The sequence below is a fragment of the Elaeis guineensis genome, chromosome 3, assembly GCF_000442705.2.
Source record: "Elaeis guineensis isolate ETL-2024a chromosome 3, EG11, whole genome shotgun sequence".
NCBI lineage: Eukaryota > Viridiplantae > Streptophyta > Magnoliopsida > Arecales > Arecaceae > Elaeis > Elaeis guineensis.
This window is the reverse complement of record NC_025995.2, coordinates 95953701-95972510: the sequence shown is the minus strand read 5'-3', so window position 1 is coordinate 95972510 and position 18810 is coordinate 95953701. Positions and strand designations below refer to the sequence as shown.

At 39.3% G+C, this 18810-nt stretch overlaps 2 protein-coding genes across 2 annotated transcripts; both read right to left on the bottom strand.

The window, feature by feature from the left end:
- Nucleotides 1-341: 341 nt before the first annotated feature.
- On the bottom strand, nt 342-1085 carry LOC105041707 (uncharacterized). Its single transcript, XM_010918707.4, has one exon. The coding sequence runs from the start codon at nt 1005-1007 to the stop codon at nt 393-395; it is 615 nt and encodes a 204-aa protein (XP_010917009.1). The 5' UTR covers nt 1008-1085; the 3' UTR covers nt 342-392.
- Nucleotides 1086-12319: 11234 nt separating this feature from the next.
- Nucleotides 12320-14317, bottom strand: LOC105041709 (homeobox-leucine zipper protein HOX21). Its single transcript, XM_010918708.3, has 3 exons — nt 14048-14317; nt 13565-13941; nt 12320-12949 (listed from the first exon to the last, which is right to left on the bottom strand). Exons 1-3 carry the CDS (start codon nt 14196-14198, stop codon nt 12608-12610), a joined length of 870 nt encoding a protein of 289 aa, XP_010917010.1. The 5' UTR covers nt 14199-14317; the 3' UTR covers nt 12320-12607.
- Between the last annotated feature and the right edge of the window lie 4493 nt (nt 14318-18810).

Below are 18810 nucleotides of genomic sequence, written 5' to 3'. Positions count from 1 at the left end.
TCTTCTCTTATGCTTCTTCTTCTTCCCCTTCTTCTTCCTTATTCTTTATCCAACCAACAAATAGAATTCCTTTAACTTGATTCTTTCTTTGACATACAAACATGCATTCTTTATATCATCAGCAATCCCCACCCAACCATATCATTCAATGTCAGCACCTTGGTACATAAAATATTTAATTACATTAAAAAAAAATTAACATTCCAATTAAATTCAGAAAAATTCTTTTGTCAATCCCCCTTCTACAATATTACAATTCCAACACAAAATGAACTACAAAACCCATTGCTTCCTTTCCCTACAAGAAGATCAGAAGAGAAGTAAATGAAATCGATTGCATACCTCCCGGGAGAAGAAAATCCAAATCCTCCCCAAAGCTCCCAACTTTGAACTCAGAATCCCCTTGGTCCGCCGGCCGCCCTCTCCTCCGATCCGTTCGGGCCCTCGGCCATAAAAAGGCAGTAGTCGGCGATCTCCCGGAACTTGGGCACGCTCCTCAGGTCCACCTTGGTCCCATCCTTCAAAGTGATCACTATGTCCCCCCACTCGCCGATGAACCTGGGGACGACCTTGACGTCCTGGATGGAGGCGTAGGGGAAGTCGCTGCGGTCCTGGCCGGTGAGGCCAGAGATGACGGTGACCCGCCGGTTGGTGAAGCGGTAGCGGAGGAAGAAGGCGCGGGAGACAGCGGCGAGGGTGAGGGGGAGCCAGAGGAGGGTGAAGCCGAGGAGGAGGTTGGCAACGAGGTCGCCGTAGTGAGCACCGCCGTCAAAGAAGACGCGCTCCTCCTCGCCGGCGGCGGAGGGGGAAGGGGATTTGGGGGAGAGGGTTCGGGAGGGGGGAGGGGAGGAGACGAAGATTTTGGTTCGGGGTCGGGAGAAAGGTGGGGTTTTTGAAGGGAAGGGGGAGGAGGGGATTTGGAGTAGGGCTTTGGGGGCGGCGGACGGCGGGGAAGAGAGGGGGAGCGCGGCGGCGGTGGCGGAGGAAGAGGAGGCGGCGGCGGCCATTCCTTTGGCGGGCTTATCCGTTGCTGGCTGGGACTAACTTTTGGGTGGCCAGTGAATGGGGCCTTCTTTCGACTTGCTTCAAGATCCGTAAACCAGCACAAGATTAAATGCTGGACACGTGTCTGCGCTTGGAAACATTGTTGCCCAATCGTATTGGACCTGGTTTTGTACTGAGGTTCTTGGGTTGGGTTAGATAAATATATCTCTGAATATTTTGACATTTTGCCAAAAAAATATGAAACTGAAGAATGTATCAATTTTGCCAAAAATTGATAAATGGACTCATTATCACAACAGAATTTAATCAGCATGAGTGTGTCTGAATTTTGTTATATTATCATGATACGATGATGAAAGATATTGATACGTGTGATAATTTAGAATGCTTTATTAACTTGTTTAGCCAGTCAAACTATTACAATCTGCATATTTTTTTTCTAAACAAAACTGAAGCTCGAGTTTATATCTTGAGAAAAATTTTGCTTTTTTTTTTTTTTTTTTTGTCCTTTCCGATAAAATCTAGAAAATGGGAGTTGTTATATATGTTGGGTACTTCAGCCTAGAAACTAGCAGATTGACATTTCTAGATTCTATGTAAATGTCAAGATACAGTACATCTAGGAAATAAAGAATGTTTCTCTTATGGAAAGAAAATTGTGAGCAGGAATCATAAAGAAGAAAAAGTTAAATGTTAAATTTTGAAGAAGTATTGTTTTTATTTTTCTTTATCTTTACATGTAGTCAGAGAGTTTTAGTTATCCTTAATTATAAGTTTTTATTTAATTTCTTTTCCGTTGCTTTTCTAAATTTTTGGCAAACTTAATGATAAAACCAAATGAATGAGAAGCTAACTGCTTCTGTAAACAATTCCTGCATAATTCTTGTGAATATATCAAATATATATTTAAAATAATAATAAAAATTATATTCATCCAGTGGCTTCCATAGCATTACACATTTTAAATGCCATGCTAACTGACCAGCAAAAATCAAATGACTAAGAAGCTAACTGTCCCACATAATTCTTTTGTCCTAGCGGTCCAAATAATGCAACTCAGCCAGACTGTGTTTAATTGAAGGCAAACTCTAACCCAACTCAATCCCCATATCTCCTAATCATAGCCCAATCCAACGCAATCTCAAGTAAAGATTTTCCTAATTCAAACTTGTTTAACATAAATTTGGGTTGAGTCAGGTTGCAGGTCAGATTAATCAAGCGGTTTTGAGTAAACTAAGAAATTTAAGAGAAGATTTGAAATATATTTTTTTGGATTAATACTTGTGGATTGATACCTCAATTATTCATCAATTACAATAACATATTTACATATAATTTAACAAATAATCTATATAAAATATGAATACAAAATGGAAACATAAATATAAATTAACATTATTTGTTTATATTTAAGGTCCGATCAGGTTGATTCCGGATGGATTTAAGTCAGGTTGAAGGTCAAACCTAATCCAATCTATTCTAAAGTCCGTTTGGGAATTTTGAGCCCCAGCCCAATCAATTTATGAAACCTCAATCCAACCCTATTGGACAGGTGGGTTACAAGAAGCTTGAATAGAAATACATATTTCATTCGTTGCAATCAAAAGAACTCACATATGAGTCCACAAACTGGTTGGTGAAATTTGAAACAAGAGTGGGAAACCATAATTGTCAAACTTTTGAAGTAATCCACTATAGTTGCTTCAAAATATTTTCTCCTTTCTCTCCCCACGCTCTAAGTTCCCTTCATATTTTCGACAAAGCGGGTACAGCCTCCAAGCTCTTCCATTTTTTCTTTCTACAAAAAAATAAAAAAAAACACGCACACCCACAAAAACACATGCATAATGGCACTTGAGTGAGGTTCATGTAAGCTTCTACCTCAAGGTATAAATTCTGCTCGGCTAATTTGGTGGTAAAACTATAAGATCAAGTCATGTCTTAAGCTCGACCTCCAAAAGGGTTGGCAGCAAATTATGATCTCATTTGTGGATCATCTCATGTAGTCTTCATCTTTGATTTGGTTTTGCCAAGGCAATTAGTTGTTACTCATACAACCGATAATATATAGTCATACATGAGGCATTAGGTTGAATAACGATTGCCAATTCACTTTATCTATGCAGAGACCTTCAAATTCCTGAGTGAGATCAATCATTTGCAATTGATTGGATCTAGAAAACCAGCAAAACTCTATGATCTTTCAATAAGAATCTTATGCTACATGTGGTCCACTCACTAATGATATGCTTTCGTGAACAAATCAGTGCAACAGATTCCATCATCTTCATGTGGGCGCATAGAGACACATTTATATTAATAGATCTTTTTATAAATGAGTCAAAAATCTACTCTCGAATCTGACTATTTTATTAAATAGGTAATCTAATCCAATTTACAATCAAGTTAAACCGTTCGAATAGTTAAGCATTGCCACCCCTATTTATAGTAGGTATGTCTCTTCTTGTAAGTGCACCACACATGCCTAAAGCTAATGTACATTAAAGAAGCAAGAAATAGCAAATGGACAGAATTTTCAAACAGAGAATACAAGGGCGCAGTTGGCAACACATGGCTTTCACTATAAGCATCTCATTATCATATCTACCATCCAAAGACTTCAAGATATTTAATTTGTATGTATCATGGATTATAATGTATAATACTCATTCAGACATCATAAACTCCCTTGCAAGTATTATGAAATTGTTAATCTTATTGGATGCTGACTTTAAGCAGATATTCATGTGACCGTGCTCCATTACTGAAGTAAATAATGAAGTAGACCTCCAATTGGTCCACCAATCATTTGTTCTTCAGATCCTTGCTGATTTTCTTAATGATGGAATCAAAATCATGCTGGATAATTATCTTGCTTCAATCCAGCAAAATCTAATTATTAAATGATAACCAGGCTACAAAGTCTCCCCAAGTCTTAGAATACCTAACCGTCAGTATATTACTATGACAACCAAAGAGGGCTATTATCTCTCCTGGAACTTAAAAAATGAGAATTTTTCCAAGATAAATGGGCTTAAAGCCTCCATCTTAGGGTCCGACATCATTGAAATTCTGAGCCTAAGCCGGGCATAGATCTCTTACTTTAAAATAAATCATTGTTCTCTCTGGCATTGGTTCTGTGAATAGAGAATTTACTTAAGAAGGGTCAGGATTTGAACCCACCAGTATGATAACCATAGAGGCCTAGTATGTCGAAAATGTTCCAGATTCAATCAAGATAGTTCCTGACCTGACCTGACCCACTTGCATCCCGAGAACTTGAAATGGTTTGCACTTCTCTATAATGTTCTTAATACTAAAATCCACATAAAATTGAAATATGATTATTTATGAGTGCATTTGTAAGCTTAGGACCATAACAGGAAAAATATTTAGATACGTTTTTGATATTTATGAATCAGTGTTATAGCCCAGTACTTGGAACAGGATTTTCCATTGCAGCTTGGGAGGTATTTCTCAAAGTGTTTGACATGGGTAATGTTAGGATTTGATGTCTCGAGATTCAGCCCATATTTAGCCCACAACGAGGTTCGCGGTGAAAAACGGAGTTCAATGAGACCAAGATCATCCGAAACGGAGCTCGGATGAAGGAGATACGAGCTTTTGAAGTCGGCACGAGACTCGAGGCGGCGGAGCCCTCGGCGGAGGACCGTCGGCGGCCGGTGGCGGGCAGCAGTGACGCGGCCGCAGGCGGCGGCGCGCGGGACGTACGACCCAGGCGCACGGGCGGCCCAGCCCGTGCGTGGGCCCGCGCGCGCTGGTCGGCCTAGGCCCAGGCGGCCTGCCTGGCCCTTTACACCGATCCACCGTGGACCGGACGGTCCACGGCTGGGCCTGTGGACCGCGTGGACGTTTTCCACATGTTTCATATGGTCCACGGTATTATTCCGTGGAAATAAGAAATCATATCCTTCGATCCTAGCCTTATTTCTCTGTACAAGAAAGAGAAAACAAAAAGAATATGAGCTACACTAGCTCAGTAAGTAGACTTCCGCTTCCTTATCGGATCAAGCATAAGTTTTTTATGATAATACATTATTTAGCAAATAATAATTATTATAAAAATAAATATTTCATAGAGCATATAATAAAACAAGTTATAAGCTCATCATGCATGCATAAATCATGTATATTTCACAATTATAAATCGTAAATCATTTTCATCAAGTATTCATGTCATGTTTCAAAACATTGCTCACAGATATTCGTGCTAAGGTCACTATTATACCCGTGACAGGGCCATGTTTCTTAATCGACAGAGTTCTTAATTCTTGTGCCAACTTTATACCCGCTGACAGGGCCATGTTTTATGTGGATGCTAGCTCCGGATGTCGACCTTCCCGTAGGGATTCATTCATAGCCATCTGAGAGCCTTTGAAATCATTATATCTTTTTCTTAAAGCATACATATACATAGATGGAAAAACAATGAAATTCATGTTTCATAATCATGCTATTTTCATAAGACATATTCATGAAATTAATGCTCATAATAAAACATGATTTTTCATATCACATATGCCGATCCTTATTTTATGAAAAATTATGATTTCATCAATAGCAATTCTTTGCATAAAAATATGATCATTTAAAAATAAATAAGAAGCATAGGATCTACTTACCTCGATCGTCCCGGACCTTTTAATCTTCCTTAAAAGAATCAGACAGTCCTATTTAAAATATTAAATCATTAATAAATTTTATATTTTTAATAAAATTACATAATATAAAGAAATGACCGATTTGATAATCAGTCCAATAAATCTCTCCCTTCGGCTCTAACCCGATTTAAGGTCATAGGTCCCTAAAAGTGAAGAAGATAGCCTAATAAGGGATTCATAGGATTTTTTTTTAGAGAGAGAAAGTAGAGAGAGAACGAATCTAATTTTAGAGAGAGAAAGACTTTAGAGAGGGATGAGAGAAACTTTCTCTCACATATATATATATATATATATATATATATATATATATTTATATATATATATTTTCTTTTTCTTTTTCTTTTTTTTTTAGAGAGAGACAATAGAGAGAGAGAAAGAGAGGGAAGAGAGAAAAATTTTTTCTTTTCTTATTATTATTATTATTATTATTATTTTTTTCTATTTTATATTTTCTTTGCTTTTTTTTTTTTTTTCAAACCGGGCTAATGGGCCGGGCCTTCACAAGTTGTACATAGCGAAGTCTCTCACCAACACTCTTTTCCTCTGAAGACAGTTCTACCAACTGCGGATGACTGAGGGACAGAGCATGCAGGAGCATTTGAGCCACTTTCAGAAGATCCTCACCGACCTCCTTAGCGTTGGCGAGAACGTTGAGGAGAAGACCAGGGTGTTGGTTTTGCTGGCGTCACTTCTCCCTTCGTACGAGTCCTTGATGACTGCTCTTCTAGTGAGGAAGAGCACTATCAAGATGGACGAGATCACCGCGGCAATACTCCAGAACGAGGTTCTCAGGAGGGAGAACCCAGCTTCGAGCTCAGGCGGCGGTAGCTCAGCTTTGGTGGCTTCTGGAGGAGCAGGAGGTGGTAGACAGAGCGACAGAAAATCGCAACGAGGGCGGTCCAAGTCCAGGAGGGACTTGAGCAAAATCAGATGTTACCGGTATGAGGAGTTGGGGCATCTAGCCAGAGATTGCCCTCAACTGAAAAATTAAACGGTGGTTGCTGTAGCGACGACCGGCAGTGATTTAGATGGAGATGTCCTGGAGATATCTGACGAGGTATCTACTTCTTCCCAGCAGTGGATATTAGATTTTGCATGCCCCTAGTATGTATGTTGCAGAGAGGAGCAGCTTGACTCCTTGGAGAACAGTGAGAGCACTGTATATCTGCCGAATGGATCGAGCTGTGCGATCAGAGGCATTGGGACGGTCAGCTGGAGGATACATGACGGTGCAGTGAGAAGATTGGGGGAGGTCCGATACATACCCGATTTCAAGCGGAATCTTATCTTACTTAGCAGACTGGATTCAAGAGGCTACAGGATGGTAGCTGGTGGAGGAATCCTGAGGGTGTTACGCGGCAATAGGATTGTGCTGGAGGGGAAGAAGGGGAGCAGAGGACATTATTACCTGGCGAGGAGTCCAGTGCGAGGTGGAGCTTCGGGAGCCAGGTGGAGTCCAGAGCGAGGTGGAGCTCTAGGAGGCGGATCGGGCACGAGACAGGAGACTCGGGAGGACGAGAGGCGATGTCGCAAGGTGAGATTCCTATTACCGCAGGACGATGCCCCGAGTAGGTCTCAGGTCAGGAGAAGCACAGCATACGATGGAGATGGGATCAAACAGCCTGGCTCAACTCCCATGTTTGCCTATCCATGATCAGCAGGCAATTGTCCCAGGGCATGGGGGCGAGGAGATCCAGAAGCTCTTGAAGTTTGGAGGAGACCGAATATCGAGTCAAGGTGGAGATTGTTAGGATTTGACATCTCAAGATTTAGCCCACATTGAGCCCACAGCGAGGTTCACGGTGAAAAACGGAGTCCAACGAGATCAAGATCACCCAAAACGAAGCTCGGATGAAGGAGATACGAGCTTTTGAAGTCGGCACGAGACTCGAGGCGGCGGAGGACCACTGGCGGCCGGCGGCGGGCAGCAGCGGCGCGGCCGCAGGCGGCGGCGTGCGAGACGCGCGACCTAGGCGGGCGGGCGGCCCAGGCACGCGGGCCGGCCCAGGCCCAGGCGGCCTGCCTGGCCCTTTACACCGGTCCACCGTGGATCGGGCGGTCCACGGCTGGGCCTGTGGACCGCGTGGACATTTCCCACGCATTTTATGCGGTCCACGGTACTATTTCGTGGACCGATCGCGATCGAACGGCCCAGTGAGTTCTCGGTGACGATCCGACGATTCAAGAGCGTGATTTGGCTTATTTAGGAGACCTAAACCTAATCTAATTAGGTTTAAACCCAGTTTAAGCCTTTAAAAAGGCCTGTGACGAACAGAGAGAGGTGTGGTTCGTTTTCTCAGCCGTGCAGAACCCAAGAAGAGAGAAGAGAGAGGCAGAAGCGCTGAGAGATAAGGAGCAGGAGGCTCCTGGACAGCGATCGCCAGGTACTTCAGGGTTTCAGGAGATCTTCCAAGAGAGAGAGAGCTTTTGTGAGGGGAACTTCTAGTGAGAGAGAATTGAGGTTACAAGGGTTGAGGGTGAGGTCTCCTCTTGTAAAATTTCTTTTTCATAGTGAAGTTTGCATGCCCCGTGGAGGCGAGCCCTTTTGTGGCTGATCCACATATTTTGATTGTTTTTTCTTTTTTGTTTTGTTTTTTCTTTCTTCCTACTGCATCGTGTGGTACTGAAAAGGTCTTGGAAGGTGGTGTCCAGACCAGACATCCACCCAACAAGTAATTATTGTAGCATTTGTATGAAATGAATGATGGTACCCTCCACAGCTTTTCTAAGAGATGTTATGTGATCTGCTCTTATCCCCTCCAAATCTACCTAGCAAATCACTATAGAGTATATAAATAATAATTCAGACATTCATTTTTGGTGAGAAATTTGCAGGTATCTTAATACTAACCAGGTTGTGTTGACTGAACTATGGATGAGATTAGTTCCTTAACACACACGATAAAAGCTATCAATGAGAACTAACTGACATATGTTACTTGGATCTTAGACCATCCTAGTGATCCCTGCCCATGTACTACAAATTGTAGAGGAAAATTGAGAGCTTCCTTGAGCTTGCAAATAAGACCAAATTAGCACTCAAAAGGAGGATCATCATATAGCTATTTGAATAATGGACAGCACAGCAAGGATAAAGAAGCCAATCATTCCTCAGATGTCCCGTATACAAACCTTGGCGGATAATTGTTGGGGTGAGCTCCTTCCCCATGCAAGGACGCTTGGTCATTATGCTTCCACATAGAGCAAATGCTCCTGGCCACTCTTTGAACCAATGGAACGATATCGCCGACACCTACCCGTCATGAGATCCCAACAATTCTCAACCAGTCTTTTTCTGAATCATTGTAAACGTTATCTTGGATACCGGAGTCAGTCCCCCACAACTTTCTTCTGTTATACACTGTTGAAGAAGATGAAAAATAGATCCCACCCTTATCTCAATTCACTGGGGAACAGGACATGATCTTTTTGGTACAAAATTGTCATAATTATTTTGTAGCATCCTATGTACGTATGTTCTTTGAAGAATCTCACCGTAGCCTTTGAACTTTATTGTATTTCACAACACAATAACCTTCAACCTATGATGCAAGGATATATAAGGATTGCTTGCCTAAATACACACCTTATCTTTAAGTACTTGATGTTTTCTTTCCTTCCTTTTATTCTTCCCTTCTTCCCATTTATTGAGAAAGAAATTGAATTGTTAATTCTAAAATAAATGCCAAATTGCTCTAAACTTATACATAAAAAAAGGTTGAAGGTCAGGTTCAAAAGAGGAGGAGAACAAATAAACTATGAAATGACAAGGTGACAACAAGAGAACAGATAGATGTGATATACTCAGGTTGATAGCTTACTTTTGGCAGGCGAACTGGGACGGATCCCATCATTTTGCACCATAGTAGAACCGAGATGGCACAATAATTTTACCAACTGCCCTTAAAATCACCTACTGTTTAAATTTAAGCAAATGTCTTCTACCAACTGCTAAGCCAGCCTTTTGCTCCCTTGTTTTTTTTTTTTTTGGAGAATATTTAGTTGTTTCTGAGATTAGCCAAGCAAGCGGATGGTTGATTTTGGTGCTTGCACATCGATCTTTATGCAGACATGTCACATTTTTGCTGATCATAAACATTTGACAGACTCTAATAAACATTTGACAACCACGTTTAGTATGCTATCTCATCAGGATACCCTCTTAATAGTAAATTTTTGGTAATTAATTAGCCATCAACATTAAAACCGGAGGTCCCTAGGCCTACTCTATATATATAAAATTTTGCGATCACTGGGTACTAGGTCCACTATATATATATATATATATATAAAATGGAGCACTGCTTGACGCATTTCCACCAAAATAAGCACCAAACTAAATTTTTTGCGTGCTATACATGAGATACGTGGTTGATAAAGGGCAAGTTATATCCTACATCATAGGTACTAATATGGTTGTATACCACACTAATCAACTTATCTATTTTTTATGGGTCAGTCATCGAGATGAGCACATTTATATGATGAATGGAGCTATGAGAAGGAAATGAGGTGATTGACATGATGCGTGACCATATGGTGTGTATGTTGTAGGGCATGATTTCTCTTGATAACGGGTTTTGTACCCTAGATGTTCCCAAAAAAATCATGACCCAAGTATGCACAGGGGCACATTAAGATGTACGCAAAGTATTTTCTCATATAGTGGTTTATGATTATGGATATAGTTTCGGTATCTAAAATTCCATTAGATTATAGCATTGCCGTGCGTGCTATATCTGCTTTTTGAAGAAACATTACTGTGTTAACTCATTACAACATACAAATTAGAAATATAAGAAAATTCTTTGTCACCATTACAAAGAGAAATGGTACAAATGTACACACACAAAATTGTGAGGAGTCAAAAACTCGCGAGTGCACTGGATAAGGATGGTGAGAAAAATCATGTAAACAAAATGTGGTGTGGGCTCTCTCTCACTGTCATTCCACACTCCTTGTCTGGGTTTAGGAACGGTAAGGAACAGAGTTATGTGTGCTTGTGAGTGCTATGACCCACCCATCCTGATTCCCTGAGGAAGGCCACGAGGGCTGGTTTTATGAGCTGCAATCTCAACTTCTCTCCCAGCTCGTAGACTTGGCATGCCTCCAAATCTACTCCCAAAATTGGACGACTACTGCTGCTATTACCACTATGAAATTAGTAAAATATCCTTTATGTTACATGTACATGTAAAAAGGGCCTATTATATATACATATATGTGACTATTTTATAATGTGTTCAGGGTTAGGGTTGTGCTATATATGTTACTTTTCTATAATTTTGGGCCCTTCTATGTTTATTTCTCTTTGACTCACAAATATAATAGGCCTTCAACAAGTCGAGAATCATGAGGAAGGAAAAGTAATGTAAAAGAGGAATCTACATAGATCATGATTAAGTTCAAAACTTTTAGACCGAGTTGGGTTCTACATATGTAATAAGACTTTCTGTAATATAACATGGTAGTCCTGTGTAGCAATTGGGACATTGGAGGAATTTGAGAGTCAATTGGAGCCGCACATACCATGTAGCGGACTTCCGGCTTTTTTAGACCTCATGCATGCATGTTCTGAAAGAGTGGTGCAGTAAAGCTTTTTTTTTTTTTTTTTCCTTTTCCTCTTGAAATTGGAATAATTAAGAACAAAATTTCACCAAGGTTCACAAAGATTTTTGAGCATCAAATAATCATGTATGAAATTAATGATACTATTAATAGTATCTGAAGTTCTAATAGTTTTATCAAAGATTTTCAGGAATTGATTTCATTATTACTTACCACAACATGTTCATGAATAATTGCAGAACTTTTCAAAAGATTCGCAGTGCTGTGACCATGGTAAAAGATTAGATTGTACGTGTGGAGGATGGACTTTATGGTTCTTCCTTCCTATTGTTGGCTTTATGGTGGTTCCAGGGAGGATTCCACGCTTTTACCCCATGACAAAGGGGTTGTGAGATAGTGGGTGACAGTGGGTCACATGCCTCCCTTAAGAGCAGGACTTTTCTCTCGTGAGTCCAAAGAGAGGGAGTACGGATGGAGGATGCCTTGCCTTGTCAGTAGGACATTACTACCAAAACCAAAGACAGACCCCTTTTCAAACACCTTGTTTTCTTACCCCCATGTTCTTTCCCTGCCCCACCTTCATGCACTCCTCTCTTTTCCTTCTTTCTTTTGTACTCTTCCTCGTTTCCATATTCTCTTCCCCCTTCAGCAAGTAGCCTTACTGTAGGCTTTTTACCAGTGGTTGGTGCATGGGACCTATAAAGCCATCACTAAAACTTCGGACAAAACACTTCAATTCACTCTTCCTTGTTGAAAGAACGTTGGAGCTAAGATAAAAATTTAAGTTATCCATAAAGTTTATAAGAAAAGAAAACCAGTAAATATTCGTCCTTGTCATGGTTCAAATGAAAATCAAGTAGATTGGTTACTTGCATATTCTCTCCCACCATCTCTGAACCAAGTTGGCAGCTTTAAAGGCTTTTGAGCTTTTGTAGTGGTTGTGATCTGAGCTTTCTTCGGGAAACCTGAACGGATTCATATTCTTGGCTTTCTAAGAATAAAGAGCGACAAACGTATAAATATGTAGAGAGACACCCTATACTTCATGCCCATGCAAAGCCACATAGCATCCACAAAATCCATGTAAACTTGGTTTTGATCTAATAATATTATTTGACATCTTTAGCAATATGGGGAAAAAGGTGCTGTGACTTGAAAAACCTACTAATAACAAAGACTTTATTACTCTACTACATCCCTCCTCCAAGCCGACTCAAATTTGAAGGGGTATTTTTAATTTCTTCATACACCATTTGTTTCGATTCAAAGCCCAAGACCATGTCGGCGTAGAGCATGGAGAGCGACCGAGTGGGCAGCACTTGATACATTACCAATGGAATCAATCGAATGGATCAGTGGAAACTGTGGTGATCTGACCAGGGCCAGAATGACGATTGGTCTTCCATGCTGCATAACAAGTTGCTCAGGCTTCCATCTGGGACGCCTTGTTCGATCTTAGGGTATTGGAGCTCTGGTCTGGAAGAGGTTTGGAGCAGCTGGTCTATGTCCGCTGGCCTAATTGATGGGAAGAGGGGTATGCTTTGGTGAGGATTTAAGGGACTCTCGATGGCCGATGTTCTCGAGATATCCAAGTTGTTCTCTGAGCTGTTCTCACTTCTATTGCTGCAAGAACCTTCAGTTTCCTTATTGAGGTTGATGAGTTCTGATGTTTCCCTGCCCTTGAGAGCTAAGATCTGCAAATATAAATATCTCAGTTCAATTAATGCAAGAGATATGTTTGAATGAGCTGATCAATAAGGTGATGAATTGTGCTATAAGATCCTTGTAATAACTCCTTCAAGTGAAACAATACCTTGATAAACTTCAACATAGAAAATAAATAGATAGGAAAAATAGTACGCATGATGTGCAACTTTCATTAAGTACCAATTAAAAGCCCAAAAGATGTGTCTTTTATTATTATATATGTAGAGAGGAAGCAATTGGAAAAAAGAAAAAAGGCACCCAAAAAGGTGAAGACTTTGTGCTTCATCCCATCATCATCCAATTTCTGAAAAACATGATATACTCAATCATTAGAAGAATACATGGCCAATCTATAGGGCATCTTTCTCGAAAGGCTCGAAGCCCTCTAATAAGCCTAAGGATTTGAGACAGATCTTTTTCAAAAGACTCAAAATCAAAAGGATTTGACAGTTCCATGCAACAAGTAATATTTTAAAAAGAAAACTGCTTTGTAGTCCGCCAAATTTAACAACCAAGTACTTGTTTTGAGCCATCAATGCAACTGATAAGAGAAGAACTTAAAAACCAAATATGTTTCAAGGAGATGCAGAATTCAGATTTACCTCAGCTTGGAGTTTCTTGTTCTGGGCTTGTAGAGCATCATTCTCTGACTTGATGGCCTCAAACTGCCTCTTGAGCACATCATAGTCTTTCTCCAATTGCTTGGTCTTCCACCTGGCCCTCCTGTTCTGGAACCATATGGCCACCTGCCTTGGCTGCAGACCAAGGGCTCTGGCCAGCTGCATTTTCCTCTCAGGCTCCAGCTTGTTCCCCAGCTCAAAGTTTTTCTCCAAAGTCCTCACCTGCTCCGAGTTGAGCCTTCTCTTCTTCTCCCCTGCTTGCGAGCAGTCATCCGATAAGTCGTCTTCAGCGTTCATCTCCTCGCAGGCCTCAATCCCCGAGTAGGACATGGATCTCTTCCTCAGCATCGGGGCCACACCTGCACCACCAAACCAAAGGGAACACCCAATGGAGTCAGCTCCAGTTTAAGATCTCGGGAAAGAGAAATGGGTGTCATCATGTTCATTAATATTCCTCCTCTTCACCTCTGAAGTCTTGGAGGTTGGTGCATGGGGTGGTAGGGAGGATGGAGTTGATAGAAGTGGGGGGTGGGTGCTTTTCTTCATGGTGTGTTTGCATCTGAAGCATGAAGTTAGGAGGAAAGAAGGAAGAGGAAGCCATCCCGTTGCAGGCCATTTTCTTCAAAGACGCATGGATCACCAGCCCAAGCACACAATGAAAGAGAAAGGAGGGGGTCTTTGGAGAAGGATGAGAGGGGCTGGAGATGGAGAGGGATTTGAGAGGGAGTGAAGGTGGAAATATATTGTAGGATAATGGAGAAAAAGAGAAAAAGATTCATCCTATTAGGAGGCTAGCAAAGGGCCCCGGTTGACATGAAATGGAGAGAGTGAAGTAAATGGTAATGTTGGGAGGTTTTTCTTTTTGTATAAAGACTAAAGAATTTCAACTTTCTTTTTTTTTTTTCTTGTAGGAAAAAACAAGTTTTACTTTATCATTTTATTTCTTTTCTCTTGTACAGCATATATATATGTATATGGTTCTTTGTTGCGTAGTAGAGGAAGGCAGTTGTCATGAGTTGATTCCTGAGTCCCCATTCCACTTCTCATTGATTTTTGAGTATTAGGTTTTGTTGGTAGAAACGGTGGGCTGCTTTCTTTGTTTTTTAATGTAGACTACACAGGTAAAACACAGCCATTTAAACACAGCCATTTAATTAGACTTAACTGATATAACCCAGCGTCATTTATCCACAAAAATAGGCTACTCTACTCTCGGTCATTTATATGTTCCAATCGACCAAATTGGACATCAATCCAACCAGATTTTTGTTACTTCATCGAACCATAGCATTCACAAAAACTTTAAGGTTGATAATTATCTCTATCTAACGTGCATGGGCAGTAACAATAATTGACAAATTTCGGTTCATAATTAACAATGCCGCATTACATACAAAATGGTAGTTGTTGTCGGAGTAATACCCCGGCGAGCATATCATGATTTCAAATCATACAATCACTATACATCGATCAAGGTTTATTCTTCTTGGGAACATAACTTAAGATAGATGGTTATTTTTAATCCATATTTTAATATAATTATTATAATTCTGAATTTTATTCAAAAAAATTAGTTGGAAGATATTATTTAAATTTTTTGATCCTGTATAAATATCCAAGATCTTTCCTCACTAAGCTAATAGTCTAAATCCATGTATCCATTCACGATTCTGACCGACTTGTAGTTAGCCCAATGAATTCATATTACAGTATCTCCTATTTCACATAAGTTATGGAATAGATCCGTTATGATCTCCTTTGTTAGGATCCAAAATTTTATCCAAAAAAATTAATTGAAATTATTATTTAAATTTTTTAATCTTATGTAAGTATTAAATTTTTTTTAATTAATAATTGATATAGAATTAAATATATATCCGTATGAAACTTTATAGTAGTATAGTGAATTCTATTAGTTAATTCACTGCATAGGTTAAACCCTGATTCTTCTGAGATGAGTGTGGTTAATATACTTTCATTGGTTAGTTTGTTCTTTTCCTTGCAGTGGGAGGTGATGGGTCCCCCTCCCTTTTTTAAAAAGAAAAAAAATCTGCGGGCTCCAATGTTTATTGGCAGAGGTTGGACATTTCCGTTTCCATGGGGTTATATTCTATGGATTGGTGCGACTATGGGAAAATAAAATTGGGCAATGAGATTCCTCATTAGTGAAAGGCTGTCTCCAGATAAATAAATATATATTAGTTAAGGTGGTGGCCTTTAGGGATGGAAAGAGGGGGCAGGAATCTAGGGATGGGTCCTCTGGGCTGCAGGGTTTTGCTACCTAACCCACGTACAGCTATCGTGCATCAGGCTTTCTCTCTCTATCACCCTCTCACACTATACGGGAGGGGGGCAGGGATTGGAAGAAAAACCCTAACCCTAAACCTAACTCCAAAGCAGAGTTGGATTCTCCTCTTTTTCTCCCCCTTCTTTTGCCCCACTGACTTTATGCCTGATGGCCATCTCGATCCCAATGCCACCTCCCAGCTCGCTATCTGCCACCCATAAACGTCCCTCGTCGTCTTCTCTGTCTCTCTCTGAGTTCTAACTTCTAACTCATATAACATTTTTTTTTAAAGAATATCTCATATAACATGTTCAACAGTTCCCAAGAAACTTCACAAATTAATTCTTATTAATTTTCATTCAACCGTTCGAATGCTAAGAACGTCGAACATGGCATCGAAGTATCGTCATTTTTTCCATTTTTGGAAACTACCGTTACATGCTTGGCACGCGTGACTAATGCTTCACTTCACTTTAGTTGTCTTCATTGGTGTTATTTTTCTTAGAGCAAGAGCAGGAGCACCAATAATTTGTAGTTTTGCTTTGGATATCTCAGAACAGATGTCAACAATTGGAATTAGTTACTTGGACCAAGCACTTTGGAAGCGCACCTGACAAGGCTGGAACATGGATCCAATTGACTGTTAGTAAGGACATCAGGGATCATCAAGGGGTAAGTGGATGGTAGCACAATCTAACATTGGAACAAAACATGAAATAAAAACCAAAGGAGAGGGAAATTGACCAAGTATCACATGTTCAATATAACGGATTATCACCTTATTTGATTCTTCGACAAGCTAATATAAATTGTAGTGAGGAACCAAATCCCCAAAAAATAGAAGTGGAGGAAGAAAACAAAGGAGCCAAAATTTGAAAAATGAATAGCTGACAACTTAAAGTGGATGAAGAACATAAGAAAAAAAAGATAACACACCACTACTCCTGTCTCTACATCCACTATCACTTGCTTGATAATTAAATCTCCTCTCTACATCCGCTATCACTTGCTAGATTTGAACCAAAAGCATTCGTTAATCATTTGTTGCTCTTATTCTATGCATTCTCTCCTCCTTTGCACTTGTTAGATGTTATCCTTCATTAGATCTCGAACTAGTCTAATTAAAATTTTTGATCCATTTAGATTTTAGGTGCAGGAATTTTTATGGAAAAAAATAGTTCAGTTAAATCTCTTTCCACTTTGACTATAGTATATATAAAATAATGAAATTTTTTTAATGAATTTTAGTTTCTAATAGATATTGTCATTCTTTTATATTTTTCTTTTATATTTTTATATTCATGAATAAAAGTGTGGCCAACTATCATGATAGATTTCATAATTTTGTTGTCTCTCCATTATTTCTTTTTATATGCATGTGATTGAATCTCTTCTCCTTTACACTTGTTAGATGTTATCCTTCATTAGATCTCGGACTAGTCTAATTAAATTTTTTGATCCATTTAGATTTTAGGTGCGAAAACTTTTATGGAAAAAAGTAGTTCAGTTAAATCTCTTTATGCTGTGACCATATTATATATAGAATAATGAATTTTTTTTAATGAATTTTAGTTTCTAATAGATATTGTCATCCTTTTATATTTTTCTTTTATCCTTTTATACACATGAATAAAAGTGTGGCCAACTATCATGATAGATATAATAATTTTGTTGTCTCTTCATTATTTCTTTTTATATGCATGTGATTGAATGCCAAAGGCTTGTCATTTTTTGTGAAGTCATCGATACATATGTGGATCTTCATCATAGGATCCAATTTGAATCCAAGGTGATATATCCTCATCATAGGATTCGATTTGAGTCCAATGCCTTTTCTTTGTCTCATTTTTTTGTTCTTGATCATAAATACATAGCCACATGTAGCCACTTCTTGCCATATGAGCGAAATTCTTGGGAAAAAGCATGCTTGAAATTATATGGTGACATAAGGTGATCTTTCTAATATATTATATGAGCATGTGAGATATGTATGGTCAATTACAAAGAAATTTTTTAAGAATCTTTCTATGATACAAAGAGAATCAACTTCGTGCAAGTCCTTTGATGAAACAAAAATCCTTACAAGTCATTGGCCTATTATTAATTATCGAAACATATGCATTCTTTATTGGGAATCCAGTCATCTATAACAGTTCGCTCATATCAAACATGAGAAATTATTTTTGCTTTTAATACCGAATCAAATCAATTCAATGCGATCCTAATTTCTCTAAATTGGGCTCAAGCATTGCTTGTCACTTTGCTACCTTTTCACTCCTTCTTGCCATGTCCCTAATATCTTCATGGGAATGTTTGAACTCTTTAGCTAGGCTTTACCATGACTGTAAGGTTTGTTCTACAACTAATTATCGTTGACAAGATATGATGATTAAGATATTACCTATTGCTGCAATAGTAGGTCTCGACAATATGGGGCTCAAAGCACATTATTCTAGAGAGATGTAGTTTGTGCTCTTTTAGCACTCTAGAATAGGGTTTGATACACAATCGTTAATTAGTGGTCAAAGTATATTATTCTTCTAAAATGATAGTTGGATTTGTGATACCCCTTCTTTACTATTAATTCAACTTTCAAATCTCCTTGCTATTGTTAATTTTGAATCTAGTGGAAGATCAGATCATTCGGAAGTCATATAGTAATGACAAATTTTTCATTGCTTCTCTATATCAATTCCTTAATAACAGGGGCATTAACTATAGGTTCCTATTTTCTCATAGGAGTTTTTGTATCCTTGCTACAATTAAATACTTTCTTTGGCTATATTAGAAGAAAAAACTAAATGCAAGAAAGGTGATTGAGAGGAGACTCGATAAAAATCTTAGCGGGTATGCACTATAAAACTAGACTTCAAAGATGGTGGGCCCTCTTTTTTCTTGTTATAACTTCTTCTCCTCCATTTGGAAGGCTATTTGCTTTGCC

Excerpts from the sequence above, each read along its gene's own strand:
- LOC105041707 (XM_010918707.4), bottom strand. The coding sequence starts at position 1,007 with ATGGCCGCCGCCGCCTCCTCTTCCTCCGCCACCGCCGCCGCGCTCCCC.
- LOC105041709 (XM_010918708.3), bottom strand. The coding sequence starts at position 14,198 with ATGGCCTGCAACGGGATGGCTTCCTCTTCCTTCTTTCCTCCTAACTTC. Across the intron at positions 13,942-14,047 it reads CAACCTCCAAGACTTCAGAG|GTGTGGCCCCGATGCTGAGG; the intron begins GTGAAGAGGAGG and ends TTGGTGGTGCAG. Across the intron at positions 12,950-13,564 it reads ACAAGAAACTCCAAGCTGAG|ATCTTAGCTCTCAAGGGCAG; the intron begins GTAAATCTGAAT and ends TTATATTTGCAG.